The 23,482-nt window shown below is 37.4% G+C and overlaps 1 protein-coding gene and 1 pseudogene across 4 annotated transcripts in view; both read left to right on the top strand.

Moving 5' to 3' along the window:
* The first annotated feature begins 968 nt into the window (after positions 1-968).
* On the top strand, positions 969-2,082 carry LOC101679669 (annotated as a pseudogene).
* Positions 2,083-12,869: 10,787 nt separating this feature from the next.
* The window catches only part of KIFAP3 (kinesin associated protein 3), a 178,659-nt gene continuing 168,046 nt past the window's right edge, over positions 12,870-23,482 (top strand). For 2 of the 4 annotated variants that reach the window (XM_004756679.3, XM_045084584.1), the window contains exons 1-2: positions 12,870-13,204; positions 14,349-14,468. In XM_004756679.3, coding sequence (XP_004756736.1) covers positions 14,389-14,468 — 80 coding nt within the window. In that variant the 5' untranslated portion in view covers positions 12,870-13,204; positions 14,349-14,388. Of the gene's footprint in view, positions 13,205-14,319; positions 14,469-23,482 lie in introns of those variants that run through there. The other 2 variants (XM_004756680.3, XM_045084583.1) reach the window with 2 other exon arrangements.

Raw genomic sequence — 23,482 nt, 5'->3', positions numbered from 1 at the left:
TAATAACAGATGGCAGCATCCAGGAAATGTTTTTTTCAAAGGATTCACAATTTAGGAACCAGGATGGATTGAATGATTAACCTGAAGTGTTCTAGGCTGGCCTGCACAACAATTTTACCTTGAACTGAATTTTTTTCAGTTCACCATGGTGAGAATTTTTAATGCTCACCATAAAGAATTTGTGTTTCTTTAGGAAAAGAGTCTGAGACACAAAGTCTAATGAATCTGGAAGGGACAGGGTGGAACTTACTAAAAAAGGAGTCCCAAACGCCAAATGGAACAAAACTAGTCTCTATAATCATGATGTGTAATTGTAAATGGCCTGTCCATATTCAGCTAGAATTCAGGGATTTTCATGATGGAATGTGAAGCTAGACTGACAATATGAACAAGATTTCCTCTGTAATAATCTTTAAAATCTTATTTTAAAGAGAAAGAGAATCTGACTATTTAATCCTATGTGCAATATCAATGGAAAGAACTATTTACAAAAATGTGAAGTCTTTCTAATAGACAATATCCAACACTAAAAGCCAGAAAAGTTAACTCCAAAATCTCAGATGACATAAATTTGCTTCTTATTCTGCTATCTAAATAAATACACAGAATAAAATTGTTTACTTAAAATTTAAATTTTGAACTCTTAACAATTTCAGCCTTTTGGTAGGCTTTGGAAAGAAATTCTGAGCAGTCTTATCCTGCTTTTCAAATATAAAGTAATTGTTCTAGTCACTTGGTTGTGTCCCCATAGAATTCATATGTCGAAGCCCCAGCCCCCAATACATATTTAGAGATGGGGCCTCTAGGAAAGTGGTTAGGTTAAGTGAGGCCATGGATCATAGGCCCTGATCTGGTGAGATTGGTCTCCTTAGAAGAACAGATGCTGGAGGAACTTTCCAGAATGCTCGGTGTGTCTGCAACGTGCTCTTGCCCGCTTCCCCACACCAGCCTTGGCCTGGCTGTAGAGAATGGTGAAAGAAATGACTTACTATGATGTTTTGGTGATCAAACTCAATGCCACACAGGAAGAACTGAAAAAGGCCTACAGGAAACCAGCCTTGAAGCACCATCCTGATAAGAATCCAAATGAAGGAGAGAAGTTTAAACAGATTTTCCAGGCTTATGAAGTGCTCTCTGATGCAAAGAAAAAGGAATCATATGACAAAGGAGGAGAACAGGCAATTAAAGAAAGTAGATCCGGTGGTGGTTTTGGCTCCCCCATGGACATCTTTGATATGTTTTTTGGAGGAGAAACATCAGCTCTCAGTCATCTTAGAAGATTTATATAATGGCACAACAAGAAAACTAGCTCTGTAAAAGAATGTGATATGCAATAATTGTGAAAGCCAAGGTGGTAAGAAAGTAACAGTTGAATGTTGTCCCAATTGCTGAGGTACTGGAATGTAAGTAAGACTTCATCAGATGGGACTTGGAATGGTTCAACAAATTCAGTCTCTGTTCATGGAGTGCCAGGGCCATGGGGAATGGATCAGTCCTAAAGATAGATGTAAAACTGCAGTGGAAGGAAGACAGTTTGATAGAAGAAGATTCTAGAAGTGCATATTGACAAAAGCATGAAAGATGAACAGGAGATAAAATTCCATGGTGAAGGAGACCAAGAACCAGGACTGGAACCAGGAGATATTATCATTATTTTAGGTCAGAAGGACCACACTGTTTTCACTCAGCAAGGAAAAGACTTCTTCATGTGTGCGGACATACAGCTAGTTGAAGCACTGTGTGGCTTTCAAAGGCTAATAACTGCTCTTGACAATGGAACCATTATCATCACCTCTCACACAGGTCAAATGATCAAGCATGGAAGTATCAAGTGTGTGCTAAGTGAAGGCATGCCAATTTATCTTAGACCATATAAGAAGAATTGCCTCATCATCAAATTTGAGGTAAACTTTCCTGAGAATGGCTCTCTCTCTCCTGATGAACTCTCTCTGCTGGAAAAAAAAAATCCTACCTGAGAGGAAGGAGCTGGAAGAGACTGATGAAATGGACCAGGTAGAACTGGTAGACTATGATCCAAATCAGGAAGGAAGGCACCATTACAATGGGAAAGAAAGCCTATGAGGGTGAGGAACATCATCCTGCGGTGATGTTCAGTGTCAGACCTCTTCATGGGGCCAGTGAATAACACTGCTGGCATTTTACATGCAGTAGTGAATGAGTGTAGGACTATAATCATAGCTCACCACTTGCTATTGTTTTTGTTTTAATATTCAACTATGGTAGTGTTTTAAAAATTAAATGAAGAATAAACTAAAAAAAAAAAAAAACAGAACAACAACAACAAAAACCAGATGCCTGAGAAATCCCTTTCTTTCTCTCTTTTTCCACATGAATGGAAAGACCATCTGATGGTTCAGTGAAAAGTGGTTGTTTACAAGCCCGGAGGAGCCCCCATTAGGCACCAACCTTACCTGACTTTGACCTGGGATTTCTAGCCTCTAGAACTGTGAGATAAGAAATGGCTGTTTTTAAAGTCTTCCAGCCTGTGGTATTTTGTTATGGATGTCCAAGTAGCCTAACACAGCCTGTAAGTCATAGAATTAGCACATATGCTCAAGTCCTCTGTCCAGATTTCAAGCACATGAAATAGAAAAAGACAAAAAATGATAAAATGTTCAACGAAGTATAATCAAGCTGAAGGAAGAGGGTAATATTGGAGATTTCATAGAAGATTGAAGGACTGGGACAACTTTGACTGGGTAGTCAAAAGATGGTTGGGTAGGGATGGCAGAAAAAATATATAGAAAATAGCAGAAACGAGCCAGTACAACTGGGCAGAAGGCTCTTTATTTCACTGGAGAACTGGGATCTGAGTTTGGGATTCGTGCAGGAAGTAAGGTTAGTTGTGTTTAGAGATAATGGCAGAACCTAGGGCCGCTGCAGCCGGAGAAACACATCACAACTGGACTCAACTCCACCCCTGAGGCAGAAGTGGAGATTGGGTTATGCCTGGCAGGATGGAGCACATTCACTCCAAAAGCCAGGGGCAGGCTGATACCTAACTGCCCCCTAATTCAAGTAAATCCTCTGGGATAGGTGTTTTACAAGAGGGACCTCATGAAAAGAAGGGTAGTAGCCTCAAAAAGCAGTAGCCACGGTCCAGAGTCAGAGAGCTCTTTAAAAATAGGGGGGAAGGGGGACTAAGGAGAGGCCCAGAGTCCACAACAGGGATGGGTGCCAAAGGTTATGAAAATGTCCCCAGAATTTGTTTAGATCAGGTATGGCGAGGCCCACAGGTCAGATAACTACTATTGAAAATATAGTTTATTACCTACAGTTCTCCAGAGAAAGGGACACTCTATGACTTGCCCGGCCACATGAGGAAGCACTTGTGTCATTTAGGAAGCAGAAGGAGAAAAGGGAAAATTATGGACCAGAGCCCTTATTTGGGGTTTGAGGGAAGGAATGAGTGAGGCAGAGTAAGTACAATGGATAGTTTAGGAATGGTTAGTCTGAATCATTTCTGTGTGGACTCTGTGCTCTAGAGGTGGCCTATTTGTCTGGTACTGGGATGATTTAGGGTAAGGAGACTACTGGGTTGGTATGTGAAATTTGAAGAAGGGTAAGATTGGATGGATGGATTCGGATTGGTGGGTTTGCATAGCTGATGTGTGCTCTTAGGCAAGATGTTTGCTGTCTCTGTGGAACTAGATAAACTTGGGATGGGCAGCCCCTACCTGGGTCCCCAAGCTGCCCTAAATGTCAAACACAGAAAATAGAAAATATGATTCATATACAAAACACTATTTAAAATATAGGATGAAAAAGGAAACTGAAAGATAGTAGTCAAGAAGCAGCATGAACTTGATATCTGGATCTTGAGACATTTGATTTAGCCACTTGAAATCAGATATGTAGGTAGATGATAGATTAATCGATCGGTTGATAGACAGGGTTTTTTTTCCTTTGGTCTTCGAGAGGCCATAGCTTTACCAAGCTGAGTTTGGGGAGAGACAGTAAGTAGTTAAGTAAAATAGAAGTAGATTCCAATAACTGCACTTTTGGAAATTTATGAAGTCATCCAGGCCTAGGTATGTTATCTTGTATATGACGTTTACCAAATCATGCCCTTGTGGGGTGAAACAGTGCACCTCCAAATTTACAGTCATTATATTGAGCTATCAGCTTTCTTACCTTCCAGTCTCTGGCCCAGTAACTTTCAATTCTGAAGACAGATTTACAACAGACATGATTTTAAACCATATTCCATTAACAAGCTCTGTTTCAAATGACTTTCTTCATTTAAGCAATGCCGCTTTGTACTTGATTTGTTCAAAAGCTATTTAAAAATCCTTGACTCTTAAAGGTACTACTATGTCTTAGGCCACTCTCATTTTTGGAAACATGCAAAGGAGCAGAAATATTTCATTTTTCTTTGCTGTTTGGGTCCCCAGAGCAAGCTAATTGTGCTTCTTTAAAGCAAAGTGACAATTTTTGATACAGGTTTATTTAGTTAAAAAAAAAAGACTTAGACAATTAAACATGAGCATTAACAAGAAACATATGTGAGGCTCCAAGTATTCTGAAAATGAATGCAAAGCAGCGTTCAATCAACATGAGGTCAGGTTTCCTGGCCTGTTTCTGCACATGCAAAATCGGAGAGCGTGAGAGGTTGAGCGTAGGTGTGTGACCATTCATGACTGGGAGTGATCTGGACATGTTGTGAAAGATCTGCTGCAGCTCCCAGCAGCCTCGAGAAGCAATCTTTTACATGTAGCAGGACACACTGCGGGATATTAACACTCTACCATTTCCAAGAGCCTCTGTTCACACCAGCTCCAGAGTAAACACCATGAAAGAAGGAGCCTCAAGCTGCTAAAAAGCACACAAAGCAACAAGGAAAAACAGTTCCAAATCTCATAAAAATGGAAAAGGTTTCAAGAACAACTGCCCGTTTGTTCAGAGAGTGCCCACAGAGCAGGAGGGTAAATAAAACTCAGTACCTGTTAGATTTATAGGCAAATAACCATTATCTACTATGTGTAGATGAGTGAATGATAATTTTATGCAAACCACAATAAGTAAATTCAAACAGTATGAACTAAGCCTGCACAGTAAGAGCAGGAAGTTCAAGGAAAGAAAAATAAGGAAAGAGTGTTTTCTGGGTGGTGTATCACCAACCTGGGAAATCCATTACAGAGCCAAAAACTGGAACAGGATTTTATAAAAACACTGGCTTAAAGCAGAGCCATTAGTCCCTTAAGACTTGTATTGTGACTTCATACCTTAAATAAAACTCGGCTCCCCACGATCTAATTACTGATTGGCTTTACATAGAGGATTATGGAGAATTAGTAAATTGAACTTTTTATATGGCAGAGTATATAGTATAAATTCCTTGGGAGCCTTCATAGTGCATTCAGTTTTTTTTTTTTTTTTAACAAATCCGTGTCAAGTATCATCAATAGCCAAGCACCCTAACCAACAGAGCTTAGAATTTTATGGACTTGTGTCTGAGAGCTGCAGTTTTTTAACCAAAATAGTACTTTTATAACATTTTTCAAAAATGGAACATTCAACTTTGTCCAAGTTTAAACTCTCTTTGAGTACTGTAAATTTTAAATTTGAAGGTGAAATCAAGGTTTTTCAGATTCAGATTTCATTGACTCCTTATCATATGTGGATCATATGTGGTTTCCTGGGTGGTGGCAGAAGACAAGAAAAAAAGCTTTTAAGGGATTATATAAGATGCCTATAAATGGATTCATTGAAATAAAGGCTCTTTTGTTCTTCTTTTTCTTCTACTTCTTCTTCTTTTTTTATTTGACAGAAAGATAGAGAGCACAAGTAGGTAGAGCGGCAGGCAGCAGAGGGAGAAGGGCGAGCAGGCTCTCCACCAAGCAGGGAGCCCAATGCAGGGTTCCATTCCAGGACCCTGAAATCATGGCCTAAGCTGAAGGCAGCGACTTAACCTACTGAACCACCCAGGCGCCCCCACCACTTTACTTCTAACAAACCATATTTTAATGAGGCATGGGTCAAAGAATCTAACATTTGTAGATTCCATTTGAAAAGCATGTGAGCATAAAAACATAAAGGCAAATTTGTTAGAGCAAGCTGAGTGTCGGTTTTGATGACGCTAATTTTGTTTAGATTTTTCAAAAGCTCTAGTGGGGTAGAAGCGTAGCATATCAAATGAGCTTGCAGAGACTTTGGGATCAGAAATAACTGGGTTTAAATCGAGGCTATGCAGGGAACAAAGGAGAGAGAATTGGAGAAAGGGAGGCAGGGAAGAAGGGAGGAAAGAGCCCGCGTTGGGCGGCTTCTCAGCACCTGGCATTATCCAGGTGCTTCACAGACACATTTACCTTCTGCCCTAACTGCATGATCTTGGGCAAGTAGATTTATCTCCTGGGCCTCAGATTCCTTACCTATATAAAACTAACCTCTCATAAATTCTAGGAAGATAGTCACGGCAGCATAATTTTTTTGTTTGGGGGGAGTCTTTCCAAATCATATTTAAAATATAGCATCTAGACAGCAAAAACCAAAATCCAACAAAACTAGGAAGCTTGGAGCAACACAAGCCTCAGCACACAAGCAGGTAGAAGAGCCACTAGACTTGTGTGTCATTGACTTCTGTGTGGCGAAGAGCAGGGGGAAATAGCAAGCCAGTTGATGGTGTTCAGAATAAGAGAACCAGAAAACATCCAACAGAGAAATCTGAAAAGTACAAGTCAGTTTGAGAGGAGTGGCAGAAGTTGAGAAAGGCATCAATTACTCCAGGAACATGTGAGTAAGAAGCACATGCTGTAAGCCTGGAGGGACTCAGTAAGTGTCTACCTTCCACTCAGGTCGTGATCTCAGGGTCCTGGGATCCAGCCCAGCATTGGGTTCCCTGTTCAGCAAGGAGCCTGTTTCTCCCTCTCTCTCTCTGCCTCTCTCCTTGCTTTTTCTCTCTCTGTCTTTCTCTTTCTCTCAAGTAAATAAAATCTTAAAAAAGAAAAAAAGGTGACACAGTTTACTGTCTGGGAACTCTCAAACCTCACCCCACAGGGCACAGGGCTCCACACTGAGGAGAAATTACTGGGACTCGAAGGATTTGGCAAGAAAGCAACAAGAGAGGTAAAAGAAAGAAGATACAGGTAAAAGTGGAGAAGTCAAACAGAACTCGGAAATCTCAGAAAGCAAAGTGCAATATTTTTTAACATTGATGCTAACTGCAGAAGAGCAAGTTCTGTGAAGTAAGAAACACTACTACTTTCTAAACATTCAGGAAAACTAATATCAAAGATAATAAATTAAAATAAGTGTATCGAGATTGAATCCGAAGCAATCACACTAGAAAGACATGAAAAAGAGAGAGATCAAAACAGCAAGTTATTATTTCAAAAGAACCCCAACTATATTAATGGCATAAAACATGAACTAACACAAGTCAAAATGAGAAAAGTCAGAAATAAGCTGATGAAATTAAAAAAGAGAATTAGAAGTTTAAACCCCTTTACAAATGTAATCTATTGTAGAACACGAGTAATAAATGTGAGAAGTAATGTATTAATAACAGAAAATCAAAAAAAGGAAAACATCAAATTACAAGGTGAAGAAAGAGATTCAAAAGAACTCAAGAAAAAATGACAAATTTTGAAGATAGGCAAAGAAGAGATGAGTCCCTGAAAATGAAAACCCAAGAAAGAGAACAAAACAAATCTCTAAAACTATAATTCAAGATAATGTTCCAGATATTTCTTTTTTTTCCAGATATTTCTTAAAAAGAATGTGAAACTACATATTGAACGAGCACACCATGTAACTGACTCTACCCTGCAGAGTATCCAACATAAACATGTTGGAGTAAAATAATTGAACTTTGCAGAAAAGAAAAAAAAATCTTTGGCCTTTTAGGTAAAAAGACATGTGACTTCTAAAGGAAGGAAAATTAAATTAACACATTTTCACAACCCTTCATGCCAGAAGAAAATAGAGCAACATATTGAAAATATTGAAGGAAAGAAAATGTGAGCCAAGGATTGTAAATCCAGTAATACTGAACTTCTAATAAAAAGCACAGACAACTGTTATCAACAGGCAAAGACTCAAGGAATATTGTGCCCATGAGCACTTTCTAAGAAATATACTCGACAACCAGAGTGACTAGAGAGCCATTGAACAAACACGAGTAGCATCAAGCAGCGACGGTTACTGACATCAGGAAGACATGACCACAGGTCCATATCGTTGGCAAGATGATAAACAGTGCCGTGTTCCCTGAGTAAATAGTACAACACCATTTATCATCTTGCCAAAGATAGGAACTTAGAATATCTTTCCATAACAAAAAGTAAGATGGTGCTTAAAAATGATGGGAATCTTCTGCCCATTTTTTGATATGATTGTTTTGTGTGTATTGAGTTTGAGGAGTTCTTTATAGATCCTGGATATCAAGCTTTTGTCTGTACTGTCATTTGCAAGTATCTTCTCCCATTCCGTGGGTTGCCTCTTTGTTTTCTTGACTGTTTCCTTGGCTGTGCAAAAGCTTTTGATTTTGATGAAGTCCCAAAAGTTCATCTTCGCTTTTGTTTCCTTTGCCTTTGGAGACACATCTTGAAAGAAGTTGCTGTGGCTGATAGTGAAGAGATTACTGCCTATGTTCTCCTCTAGGATTCTGATGGATTCCTGTCTCACATTGAGGTCTTTTATCCATTTCGAGTTTATCTTTGTGTACGGTGTAAGAGAATGGTCGGGTTTCATTCTTCTATACATAGCTGCCCAGTTTTCCTGGCACCATTTATTGAAGAGACTGTCTTTTTTCCACTGTATATTTTTTCCTGTTTTGTCAAAGATTATTTGACCATAGAGTTGAGGGTCCATATCTGAGCTCTCTACTCTGTTCCACTGGTCTATGTGTCTGTTTTGAAAAAAAAAATAAAATAAAATGATGGGAATCCATTGGAAAAAATATGAGAACCAAGTTGAAGGATTTCTCACTAGCCAAATCTGGAACAACTCAAGCAACAAAAATTGACAGTAATGGGCTGGGACGTATAGAATAAAAGTGACCCATGGAGGATTAATGAGTGCACGTGTGATGAGCACCAGGTGTTGTGGGCAAGTGTCAGATCACTACAGTGTACACCTGAAACTGATACTACACTGTATCTTACTTAAATGGACCTTAATAAAAATTTTTTAAAAATTTTAAAAATCTTTAAAAATCTTTTTTTTCCAGTGTTCCAAGTTTCATTGTTTATGCCCCACACCCAGTGCTCCATGCAATGCATGCCCTCCTTAATACCCACCACCAGGCTCACCCAACCACCCACCCCTCTCCCCTCCAAAACCCTCAGTTTGTTTCTCAGAGTCTCTCATGCTTTGTCTCCCCCTCTGATTTCCCCCAATTCACTTTTCTTTTCCTTCTCCTAAGGTCCTCCGTGTTATTCCTTATGCTCCACAAGTAAATGAAACCATGTGATAATTGACTCTCTCTCCTTGACTTATTTGACTCAGCATAATCTCCACCAGTGCCATCCATGTTATACAAAAGTTGGGTATTCATCCTTTCTGATGAAGGCATAATCTTCTTTATCCATTTGTCTGTTAAACGGCATCTTGCCTCTTTCCACAATTTGGCGACCGTGGCCATTGTTGCTATGAACATTGGGGTACATATGGCCCTTCTTTTCACAACATCTGTACCTTTGGGGTAAATACCCAGTAGTGCAATTGCAGGGTAATAGGATAGATCTATTTTTAATTTCTTAAGGAATCTCCACACTGTTCTCCAAAGTGGCTGCACCAGCTTGCATTCCCACCAACAGTGTAAGAGGGTTCCCCTTTCTCCACATCCTCTCCAACACTTATGGTTTACTGTCTTGTTGATTTTGGCCATACTAACTGGCATAAGGTGATATCTCAATATGGCTTTGATTTCTGTTCATGTCTTCTGCCCATTTTTTGTCATGATTACCTGTTTTTTGAGTGTTGAGTTTGAGGAGTTCTTTATAGATCTTGGATATCAACCCTTTGTCTGTGGTGTCATTTGCAAATATCTTCTCCCATTCTGTGGATTGCCTCTTTGTTTTGTGACTATTGCCTTTGCTGTGCAGAAGCTTTTGATCTTGATGAAGTCCCCAAAGTTCATATTCACTTTTGTTTCCTTTGCCTTTGGGGACATGTCTTGAAAGAGGTTGCTGTGGCCAATGTCGAAGAGGTTACTGCCTATGTTCTCCTCTAGGATTTTGATGGATTCCTGTCTCACATTGAGGTCTTTTATCCATTTCTAGTTTATCTTTGTGTATGGTTAAGAGAATGGTTGCGTTTTCATTCTTCTGTACATAGCTGTCCAATTTTCCCAGTACCATTTATTGAAAAGACTATCTTTTTTCCAGTGGATATTTTTTCCTGCTTTATTTGACCATAGTCCATATCTGGACTCTCTACTCTGTTCCACTGGTCTATGTGTCTGTTTTTGTGCCAGTAACATGCTGTCTTGGTGATGACAGCTTTGTAGTAAAGCTTGAAATCAGGCAACATGATGCCCCCTGCTTTGTTTTTCTTTCTCAACATTTCCTTAGCAACTCGGGGTCTTTTCTAGCTCCATACAAATTTTAGAATAGTTTGTTCCAGCATTTTGAAAAATGTCAGTGGAATTTCGATCAGAATGGTATTGAAAGTATAGATTGCTCTGGGTAGTACAGATATTTTAACAAAGTTTATTCTTCCAATCCAAGAGCATGGAATGGTCGTCCATCTTTTTGTGTCTTCTTCAATTTCTCTCATGAGTGTTCTGTAGTTCCTCAAGTATAGATCCTATACCTCTTTAGTTAGGTTTATTCCAAGGTATCTTATGGTTCTTGGTGTTACAGTAAATGGACTCGATTCTCTAATTTCCCTTTCTTTATTTCCATTGTTAGTGTATAAGAAAGCAAAAATCTTTTAAAAAAATTAAATACTCATCCCCCTTTTCTCCATATAACTACATAGAATTTTTTATACAATGAAACAAATTTAACTTTTCAGCCAGAAGAAACCAATACAACAGAAACAAAATAAATGTATACTAAGGTAGAAGTAAATAAAAGACAATCACCCAATATTCTCTTCTTGACTATTGTCTCCATGAGGGAATAGTATTATTTATGAGAAAAAATATGCAGAAGCCCTATTTCTATATAGTTTTCCCTCTAATGGCCTACATGCAAAAAATTAAATGCAGAACCTACTACTTTATGACAAAGTACCAATAAGTTTCAATTTATTTGGTGATTTCTCTCCTTGTCTATATGTAGTCATTCAAAACTCGTTTACTGAGCACTTCCTACAGGCTGTTTAGTGTTTTTCTTTGCTCTAGGTAAATTGACCAGTAAAATGAAAAAGTAGAATAAGTGTTCCTTAGCTGATATTTGACTTTCCAGTTCAGGTTTTTCATATTTGTTCCATTCTAATGTATAAACTCCCATGTATAGGCAACAGAATAACCTTAGAACCAATTCTGGCCCCAGATCTCAAAGTCTATAAGCAAAAGGTATTCTGGTAATCACGATAATATTTTAACAAAGTAAAATAAAACCAATTTTGCTAAAGATATTTAAGTTGTTCATGTTTCCTTAGTTCAGATGGAGGAATATCCACCAGCCTGTACACTTGGTTATGGTGGAGATTATTTCATAGAGTTCGAGGATAAGACAGAGCAGAGACTAAACTCAGGTCCCCTCAACCCTGACTACAAAGCCAAGTATTCTTCAGCTGCCTCCACAAAAGGAAAGAAAGAAAGAAAGAAAGAAGAAAGAAAGAAAGAAAGAAAGAAAGAAAGAAAATACACACACACACACACACACACACACACACACCCAACAACCAGCACCTAAAACTCCATGTCCAGACCAAACCAGTCTGCTCCAGGGTGGACCCCAGTGCTGAACTTTCACTAACCTATTCCCTCATTATAATAGTAAATATCACACCCAAGCCCCAAGGGCCTGGATCAATATCAAGGAAGTGACTGAAAGAGAAGATACATCCCCAAGCCAAAGGAGGACAATTTAGAGAAGTGGACAAGCAACGTTTTCTTTACTTTGTTTTTACTTTTGTTTTGTTTTGTTGATGGCATCCTAGCACCTTTTATTCAGAGAATGTTGGCATCCTCGACTGACCCATTTGGAAAGAAAAAGAAGTTCACATGGTTATTGGGGGGGGGGGGAGTTTCACAGGAAGATTGATTTGAGAGAAATGTTTTACAACTTGTCAAGTTTGGAATAGGAGCATCTTATTTTTCACCTCTCCCTTTTTGAAGGAAACAAACCGGGCAACATGGATAAGGTGTTGAAGGTGAGATAACGCGGAATGGGTTTTACATACGTTTTGTCACTAACACACACAGGAAAGTTTGACTTCATTGCAGCCATTCCCAGGCTATTGATATATATCTATTCTCCCACTTGATATAGCAAAGACTACATTGGAGAGAGATGGATTTGGTAAGAAATGCCCCAAATCAGATTTAATTCTGTTTCTAATGTGCAGTGACTTTTATGACGTATGTGCCGTCTACACATAAAAAGCAAGGAAGGAAGGAAAGAAGAGAGAATGGTAGGAAGAGGTGAGTGGAAAGAGAAGAGAGAGGAAATGAAAGAAAAGGAAAATTAAAGTTCAAAGTTTTAAAGTCAAATAACGTGATTTAATTTCAGTCCCTTCTTGTGGGATTATGTCACCCATTAGAACATAATATATTTCAAGCCTAGAAGCACAAATTCATTTCACACCCAACTTCAAAGTTATTATTGCTAACTGGTTGTTGCTAGGAACTGATTTGGAATGAACTGACAGTTCTGGTTCTGTTCTTAATGACCCGGAGGGTATGTCACACTTAGGTTATGGTAACGCCTTTCTTAAAGAGGTGAAGAAGAGAGCACTCCTTGGTGACCTAACAGCTTCCGACTCATTTCAGCAGAGGTGTTTGGTAGTAGTTGTCACATGTTTTCCAGGACGAAAAATCTAAGACTTCAGAGAAAACATCTGGTTGCTAATATAGCCATTGCCTGAATTTACCATAACCAGACTACTACATTAGCTCTGAATTGTGCCTGGAACACATAATATGTAGCAAACAAACATGTACTGAATGAGAGATTGGATTCACTTTTAACACCAGCTCAAATGAAACTTCATTGTGAGACACTATGAATTGAAGCAATAAATCGAAAAGAAATAGTGTGGCATCTTCTTGCAAGAACAAAATTAATAGGTAAGATGGTTTAAAATAACAGGACCCTTAAGAAAAGAAAAACTTGGGGCGCCTGGGTGGCTCAGGGGTTAAGCCACTGCCTTCGGCTCAGGTCATGATCTCAGAGTCCTGGGATCGAGTCCCACATCGGGCTCTCTGCTCAGTGGGGAGCCTGTTTCCTCCTCTCCCTCTGCCTGCCGATCTGCTTGTGATCTCTCTCTGTCAAATAAATAAATAAAATATTAAAAAAAAAAAGAAAGAAAAGAAAAACTTGATGTGGGATATAGGTATGTGGGAAATAGGACTGAGACCCCCAATTACTTGCTCTTTGATTGCCTATTCATAGGTTTTGAACTCCTTTAAAGTAGGTCTGTATTTCATTCTCTTTATAGCCTCAATTCTTAGATTAATGCCTTATGCAGGATATGCATTAGATGTCTGACTAGTGATTCCATAGTCAATCTTGATTTCTACAGAGATACATCGTAGCTCAACTGTAGAATGTGATACTTTGAATATCATTCATACCTCCTGTGTATCCCTACTGGGTTTAGATATAATTCTTCAAGTCAGAAACTGTGTCTATTCACTTTTTGCATCCTCAAGTCTAAAGCAACACCTGCTGGTAAATTTTGATTAAATTAATAAATACAACTAATCTGGATGAATAAACTTAGAACTTCTTGCCTCCCTCACCATGCCATGTGCACCTTTCCAAAAGCATAGCAATAATTATGCTCTCTTGCTAAGAAATTCCAATTGAACATGAAGGTATACATTTGTATATGCAAATTCAAAAACACAAGAGTTTTGTGTGTGAATGAATGTTTTTGGATACATGTACCGCTAACTATGCACATCTTCCCCTGATATGTATTGAGTTTTCACTTGACTGATTGTCTTTAAGACTCACCAGCTTGACCCACAACACAGGTATTTTCTCAAAGTATGGTTCAGGCTGTAAGAGAAGCCAGGGAAGAAGAAAATCTCAGAGATTCATTATTGTCCTTGTGGGTCACCTACCTCCTTGTCCTGATCCTTGGAGCAACCCAATGATGTCATAGTTAATGTCTGATGTCATACTAGTTGAAAACAGAGGTTACCACTATCAGGAAGAGGATGTATTTTAATGGGCCCTTTTAACTGAAATCCCCTTTACTTTAAGATGTGCATTGTGAACTCAAGTTAATTTGAAAAGTGAGAAGATGACTGCATTAATAGCCAGTGGATGTGGATTCTTTGGACCACAATGGCCATTTGATGATATCCCAAAGGCAGTCACAAGGTAAGAAATGATTTTCTATAGAATCTTGAAGCCTATCAAGACATTTAAATGCAATTTCTTTGGAAAATAAAAATGTAATTCTTACCCCTCTGTTCTATATTGCTGTGTGGTAGTGTAAAGTAATTAATATGACCAAACATAATAAATTTCAACATGACTTTCTTATATTCAAACAGTTCTGTGGCTCCCCATGCCTGCAGAAAATATCTAAATATCATATTCTCTTATACCAGACTTTCCATGATGTTTCCCTGCTGGCTTTTCCAAAGTTATTTTTGCTGGTCTTACTCAAACCTAATTCTCTAAGCATCTCAAACTACTTGCAGTTACTTAAACATACCATGGTGTTCCAAGATTTTGTCTTTTTATGTACTATTGTCTTTTCCTAGAATATCCCTATTATGTTCTAAGAAAATTTTTATTCATCTTTGTGAACCCTACTCTGAACTGTACCCACCAAGATGAGTAGATGACTCCCCCCCATATGCCAACATTCTACCTGGCTCATGCCGCCATTATGACATGGACTAATATGTTCAAAAGTTATTTGCTTACGTACCTGGTCACTATTTCATGTACTTCCTGAAGGTTGTAATTATATCTGATACAGCACCAGTCACCATTTATTAGTTATGACTATGTGCCAAGCACTATGATTAGAAATGCAGTTGGAAATCCATGATTTTATACCTTTTAAATCACTCTTATTGGAAAAGATAGAAGCATAAACAAATTATGTACATGATGTACAGTAAATGCCGTAGGGGAACAGAGAAGACACTTTACTAAGTCTGGAGTTTAGAAAAAGCTTCTAGGAGATAGAGTTCTGCTTATAGAGGCAAACTGTGGTATTAACAAGCAGGCTTTCCAAAGCAGTGCAGCCCGACTGTTAATAGCTCCAAAGCCCCCAGGAACCATCCTTGGAATGTTGATGTATCACTGGGATTATTTGTATTTAAGTAGTTCTGTCATAGAGGGCTTTGTGTATCTTTGTATTCCTTCTCCTCTGTGATAATTTATAAGATCAAGAAGTAGTAATTGCTTTTCTCTATAATTTTGAACTCTTCATTGCGGCTAGTACAGTATCCAAAATGCAACTGAACCAATAGAAGGGTGATGTTGAAATCATAATGATTTTCACATAACTTTACAGTCTGCAAGACTTTCACAAATATTAATTCATTTTCTACTCACCCCAATCTTTTATATTGTGGGTATTTATCTCAATTTTTCTAAATTAAAAAGACAGCTTAAGTGATCTATTCAAAGTCACGTGATATATATGTGGTTTTCAAACACCTAATTTACCTGGTAACAATTACCAATATTTACGTCATAATCACCTGATATAAATTGATGTATGCTACTTCATTTAAGTCAATAACTCTAAGACACAAAAAATGTTTTTTTGGATGGATGAGAAAATTGAAACTTATAATGTTTAGCTGACGGATGAGAAAATTGAAACTTATAATGTTTAGCTTGCCCAAGGTCGGAGTAAATAAATTGTGAATCAGATACTCTACATCCAGTTCTGACTCCAGAATTCAAGCTCTTAACCATCACAGCAAGTTCCATATGCTGAATGGGATTGGTTACTTCATTCAAAAAATTTATAATCAATTTGGGAGGGAGTTGGAATAAGAGGGAAATGTTAAATTAATATAAAAGTATTTAAAGACATCTGAAATCTCTTTATCTTTGGAATTATGTAATTTAACTATGTTATTTCTAAATATGAATTTCTCATTTCCTTGTTTGTTATACTTTTTACAACAACCAAACTGAGAAATAATTTATGTAATAATTATGTACAATAAAATGAAGACATTTTAAGTATACAATTTGATGAATTTTGACAAGTGTGTTCACATGTATAAATAACCCTTACCCCAAATTCTTCCCATCCTGATTATAGTCTGTGTGTCTCCTATGCCTGGTATAAACAACCACTTGTCTGCCTCCCATCGTAATAGTCTTTTGTTTTTTGTGCGGTTTTTTTGCTCAAGAATTTCTTTTACGTGGAATCAAACCATATGTTTCTTTTATCATAATGTTTTTAGATTTATTCATGTTGCTATTACATCAATAGTTTAGTTTTTTAATGCTGAATAGTATCCATTGTGTGACTACACCACCATTTCTATTGGTTGACATATTTTTTTAAAAGATTTTATTTATTTGACAGAGAGAGAAAGATCACAGGTAGGCAGAGCAGCAGGTAGAGAGAAAGGGGAAGCAGTCTCCCTGCTGAGCAGAGAGCCTGATGTGGGTCTCAATCCCAAGACCCCAAGATCATGACCTGAGCTGAAGGCAGAGGCTTAACTCACTGAGCCACCCAGACGCCCCTGTATCGACTTATTAATGGATATTTAGGTTGTTCCTAATTTTATATTGCTATACAAGCAGCTGTGAACATTTATAGATGTCAATTTTTGTAGAAATATGTTTTCATTTATCTTGGATAAATATATAGAAGTAGAATTGCTGAGTCTTGTGGTAAATGTATGCTTAGCTGTTGGAGAAACTACCAAATTATTTTCCAAAATGGTTGTGTCATTTTGCATTCTCACAGGCAATGTAGAACTCTAGTTGCTCCACATTCTTGTCAGCTTTTGGTATTGTCTGATGTTTTAGTATTAACGGTGTTTTAGTAGGCAAAATAGTACTCTCCCCTTCTCCCCCTGTCAAATGCCCACACCATAATCCCTGGAGCCTGTAAATTATATTACCTTATACACAAAAAGGAGCTTAACAGATATGACTAAAGTTAAGGACTTGACTTAACATAGACAGATTATCCTGCATTATCCAGGTGGGCCCACATGAATCCTTAAAATTCCCTTGGAAAATCTTTACTGGCAGTGGTCTTAGAAAAGGTGATGATCAAAGGAGAACTACCAAAATGACAGTATGAGAAGAACTTGGCTACCACTGTTATTTTTAAAGATGGAGAACAGAGGCCATGAGTAAAGCAATATGGGTGACCTCTAGAACCTGAAAAAGACAAAGATACTGATTATCCTCTAGAGCCTCCAGAAAGTAATAAAGCCCTACTGACAACCATGAAAATATATAGTTATGGCTATCTATGTGCCCAACATGAAAGCACCTAAATATAGAAACAAGCAAATATTGATAGAACTGGAAGGAGAAATAGCAATACAATAATAGTAAGAAATACCAATATCTCACTTTCTTTCCTTTATTTTTTTTTAGAGAGGTAAAGATGGGAGGTGAGAGGCATAGGGAGAGAGAATCTCAAGCAGGCCAGGCCCAGTGCAGAGTCCAACAAAGGGCTCGACCTCACAACCCTGAGATAACAACCCAAGTTGAAATCGAGAGTCAGATGCTGAGCTCTCTGAGCTTCCCAGGTGCCCCAATGCCCCAGTTTCAATAATGGATGGAAAATCCAGACAAAATCAATAGGGAAACAGTAGACCTGAACAACACTATAGACCACATGGGCTCTGCAGATATATCTATCGTGTATGTGTGTGTGTGTGTGTGTGTGTGTGTGTGTATAAAACATTCAATGTGACAACAGCAGAGAACACATTCTTCTCAAGTACACATGGAACATTCTCTAGGATAATAGATCACATTAGGTCACAAAACAAGTCTTAATAAACTTAAGACTGAAATCATATAGAATATCCTCACAGTATAATGAAACTAGAAATCAATAGCAGAAAGAAAACTAGAAAATTCACAAGTATGTGGAGATTAACATAGTCCTGAACCACCGGTAAGTCAAGTAAGAAATCAAATAGAAATGTTTTTTAAAGATTTTTATTTATTTATTTGGCAGAGAGATCACAAGTAGGCAGAGAGAGAGGGGGAAGCAGGCTCCCCGCTGAGGGCCTCGATCCTGGGACCCCGGGATCATGACCTAAGCTGAAGGCAGAGGCTTAACCCACTGAGCCACCCAGGCGCCCCAAAAGAGAAATTTAAAAATACCTTGAAACAAATGAAAATGGAGACACAATATGCCAAAATGTAGGGGATAGAGCAAAAGCAAAAGCAATACTAAGAATGAAATTTATAGTAATAAATACCTGTATTAAGAAAAAAGAAAGATCTCAAACAACTTAACTTTATACCTCAGTTAACTAGAAATAGGAGAACAGAAGGGAAAAAGTAAAAATGATTGGAGCAGAAACAAAGACTAGAACAACAAAATCAACAAGGCTGAGTTAATTTCTGAAAATCTATCCTAAGATTGAGTCAATGATCAAAAACCTCCCAACAAACAAAAGCCTAAGACCAAATGGCTTCATGGTGAATTCTACCAAATATTTAAAGAAGAATTAATATCAGTCTTCCTCAAATTATTACAAAAAAAAATTTGAAGAGGAAGGAACACTCCCAGACTCCTTTTATGAGGCCAGTATTATCCTGATGCTAAAGAGGACATCACAAGAAAACTATTGACCAGTAACCTGTTGCATACAGACACAAAAATTCCCAGAAAAATACTAGTAAACTGAATTTAAACATTTGAAATCAATCATATAACCACAATAAAGTGAAATTTATCCCTGGGATCCAGGGGTGGTTCAACATACCCAAATGAGTAAACAATAAATTGTATTGAAAGAATGAAAGATAAAAATCATATGATCATCTCAATATATGCAGAAAAATCATTTTACAAAATTCAACATCACTTCATGATAAAAAGTTTCAACAAACCAAGAATGGAAGGAAATTATTTTAACATAATTAACATAAAAAATGAAACACCCACTGCCAATATCATACTTAACAGTGAAAAACTTAAAGCTTTTACTCTAAGATTGGGGACAAATCAAGGATACCCATTCTTGTCACTTTTATTCAACATAGTAGTGGACCTACCAACCAGATCAGATAAGCAAGAAAAAGAAAGGGCATCCAAGTCAGAAGGAAAGAGAGAGCATCATCTCTGTTTGCACATGACATGACCCTATGTATAGAAAATGGTAAACACTCCACAAAATCTGTTAGAACTAGTAAACAAGTTCAATAAAGTTGTAGGATACAAAATCGACATAAAAATTAATTGTATTTCAATACACTAACAAATATCTGAAAAAGAAATGAAGGAAACAATCCTATTTGCAATTAAGCAAAAAGAATAAAATGCTTAGAAATAAACTTAACTAGGAGTGCCTGAGTGGCTCAGCGTCTGACTCCTGGTTTCAGCTCAGATCCTGATCTCTTGGGTCATGAGATTAAGCCCCACGTGAGATCTGTGCTCAGACAGTGTGCTTGAGTCTCTTTCCATCTGCCCCTCCCCCTATGCATGCATGCTCAGTCTCTCTTTCTCTAGAATAAGTAAGTAAATCTTTTTTAAAAAAGGAAATAAGCTTGGGAGGTAAAAGACTTCTACTCTGAACACTACATAACGATGAAACATGAGAATAAAGAAGACATAAGTAAATGGAGAGACATCCTGTGTTCATGGATTGGAAGAATATTTTCTTCTTCTTTTTTTTTTTTAAGATTATTTATTTATTTATTTGGCACAGAGAGAGAGATCACAAGTAGGCAGAGAGGCAGGTAGAGAAAGAGGGGGAAGCAGGCTCCCCGCTGAGCAGAGAGCCCGACACGGGGCTCGATCCCAGGACCCTGAGACCATGATCTGAGCCGAAGGCAGAGGCTTTATTTAACCCACTGAGCCACCCAGGCACCCTCCAGTGATATTTTTATAGAAACAGAAAAAAATTTCCTAAAATTTATATCGAACAACAGTGAACCTAAAATAACCAGAACAATCTTAAGAAGAACATAATGGGAAGTATCATACTTCCTGATATATAGTCTAATGGAACAGAATAGAAAGCCTAGAAATAAACTGACACAGATGTCTTTATTAGAGTGAGGAAGTCACTTTCTACTTTTAGTAGCTGGTAGTTCTTTTAAAAATGAATTTTGTCAAATTCATTTTCTGCCTCTATTAACATGACCATATTGGTTTTCATTTTTATATTGTTAATATGTAAAATTATATGTTATTAGATTTTCATATGTTAAACCAATATTGCATCCCTGGTATAAAGCCTATTTAGTCATGATGTACTATACTTTTTTTATGTACTGCAGGTTTAATTTGCCAATATTTTATTAAGTATTGTTGTGTATATGCTCACCAAGGATATTTGCAGCTTTTGTCTTATAATATCTTTGATTTTGATACCAGATAATGTTGACATAATTAGATGAATTGGTAAAAATTCGTTCATTCTCTATTTTCTGCATGACTATGTAATTTGACATCATTTCCTAGGTAGAATTCATTAGTGATGCTGTGTCTGGAGTGTTCTTTGCATGAAAAACTGCAATTAGACATTTGATTTCCTTTTTTCTTTTCTTCTTCTTCTTCTTCTTTTTTTTTTTTTAAGATTTTACTTATTTATCAGAGAGGGAGAGAGAGAACAGCCAGGGGAGAAGCAGACAGAGAAACAGGCCCCCCACTGTGCAAGGGCCCACTGTGGAACTTGATCCAGGACCCTAGGATCATGACCTGACCAAAGACAGTTGCTCAACTGACTGAGCCATCCAGGTGTCCAGGCATCTGACTTAAGAGAAATGTAACTCAGACTGAGAAAGACAAATTCATATGATTTCATTCATATGTGAAATCTTCAAATACAATTTTTTTTTTTTAGATTTCACATATGAGCGAAATTACATAGATATTTGTCTTTCTCAGTCTGACTTATTTTACTCATCATAATACCCTCTAGGTTCATCCATATTGTCATAAGTGGCAATATCTCGTTCTTTTTAATGGCTGCATAATATTCTTTTAGAATACATATGTGTATATATACAATGTGTTTTAAAAGATTTTGTCAGAGAGAGTGAGAGCACAGGCAGACTGGCAGGCAGAGGCAGAGGGAGAAGTAGGCTCTCTACCAAGTAAGGAGCCCAATGTGGGACTTGATCCCAGGACACTGGGATCATGACCTGAGCAAAAGGCAGCCGCTTAACTGATTGAGCCACCCAGACACCCCTAGATATTATGTTTTATATTTCTTCTTATCTCAGTTTTAGTAATAAGCATCTTTCAAGATATTTGTCCATTTGAAGCTGTTAAATTTATCAGTATAAAGTTACTCACAGTGTTTCCTTATTACCATTTTTATATATACCTGTAAAATCTCAATGATGTCCTTGCATTTCATAAATCAGTAATTTCTCTACATCTCTATCTGTTTCTATCTCTTTGATCAGTTTGATTAATCCAGCAAAAATAATAAAAAATGAATGAAATATTTGGACAGAGATTTCAAAAATGTATATATGTGAATAGCAATTAAGAACGTGGAAAGATGCTCATATCATTAATCACCATAGATATGCAATTTAAATCAAATGAGATAGCCCTGAACACCTGTTAGGATAACTAAAGTAAACAAACAAACAAAAACACTTGACAATTCTAAGTGCCGGTGAGAATGCGGATCCTTCTGAACTCCTACATTGTTTATGGGAATGCATAATGCCACAGCCACTTTGGAAAACAGTTTGGAAGTTTCGTAGAATTAATCATGTATTTACCATAAACTAAGCAATCCTACTCCTAGGTGTTTATACAGGAGAAAAGAAAACTTTGGTTCATACAAAAACCAATATGTAAGTATTCATATTGCTTTTTGTAGTGTGGTACATTCATGCATAGAATAACACCTAACCATAAAACAAGACTAAGTTACTGAAAAAAAAAAAAAAGAATAAGTTGTTGAAACACAACATGGATGACTTTCAAATGTATTATCTAAGTGAAGGAAATCAGGCATAAAAAGCTATATCATGTATGATTATATTAAGATGACATTCTGAAAAAAAAAAGATGACATTCTAGAAAAGGGAAAGTTATAGGAATAGAAAACAGATCAGAATTTACCAGAGTATGGGGTTAGAACTGGCTGATTCCTAAGGAACACAAAGGAATTTGAAGGGATGATGGAATTTCTTAGTGTTTTGATTGTGTAGTGGTTACACGACTTACACTCTTATCAAAACTCATAAAATTGCACACCAAAAAGAATGTATTTTATTGTAAGTTACACTGAAAAATGTTTACAAGTTATCATACTCTATGTAATCTGCAATTTGCTCTTTTCATTCAGTATAATATTTCTAATACTCATCCATGTGGTTTGTGAAGTTCTAGTTCATAAAATTTCTCGGCTGCCTAATATGATATAGTACAAGTAATTGAGATATATTTTATCCATTCTCTTGTGAAAATACTTCAGAGTACTTTTTCAGTTTTTCTTTTTCTATTAGACACAATAGTACTTTGATAAGTCTGGAAAAAACCTATTGTGCCACATGGGCTTGAATTTTCTGAGTTTTATAACTTAGAGTAGAATTGCTGAGAGTGAGGGTCGTGTGCCTGTCAAACTTTGCAAAATAATATAGGACCTTTTACTCTCAAGTGGTAGTCCCAATGCACTCACACCGGAAATGTTTACCAAGCAATTTCCAGGGCTTCACATTCGCACCAGCACTTGCGTATTCAGACTTCTTAATTTTCGCATCCTAGCCAGTGTAAAATAGTATCCTTTATGGTCTTCATTGGCGTCTTCCTAGTTACTGTTGAGGTTGAGCACTTTTCATGTTTTGTTTACTTTCTTCCTTGTCATTCCTATTTCCTCCTTTTCTTCTTTGTCCAAGTCCCCCCTGGGTTTTCTGTCTTTCCCTGTTTGATTCATAGGGGACCTTTTTTTTTTTTTTTTTTTTAAGATTTTATCCATTTATTCAAGAGAGTCAGAGAGAAAGCGACAGAAAGAGAGACAGAGGGAGAAGCAGGCTTGATGCAGGACTCGATCCCAGGATCCTGGGATCATGACCCGAGCCAAAGATAGATGCTTTACCAGCTGAGCCACTCAGGCACCCAATTCATAGGGGACCTTAAAATATCTTTAATTAAATCCTGTGGTTTCAATGTTGTTCCTAATGTGAATCTACCACCTCTGTGTTCATTGAGATTTCCGTCTGGATCTCTTGGAGAAGAGGCC

Source organism: Mustela putorius, unplaced genomic scaffold, assembly GCF_011764305.1.
Source record: "Mustela putorius furo isolate JIRA1106 unplaced genomic scaffold, ASM1176430v1.1 tig00000785_pilon_pilon_pilon, whole genome shotgun sequence".
NCBI classification, from domain to species: Eukaryota; Metazoa; Chordata; class Mammalia; order Carnivora; family Mustelidae; genus Mustela; species Mustela putorius.
Note: the sequence above shows the minus strand (reverse complement) of the source record. Positions and strands in the feature narration are given on the sequence as shown.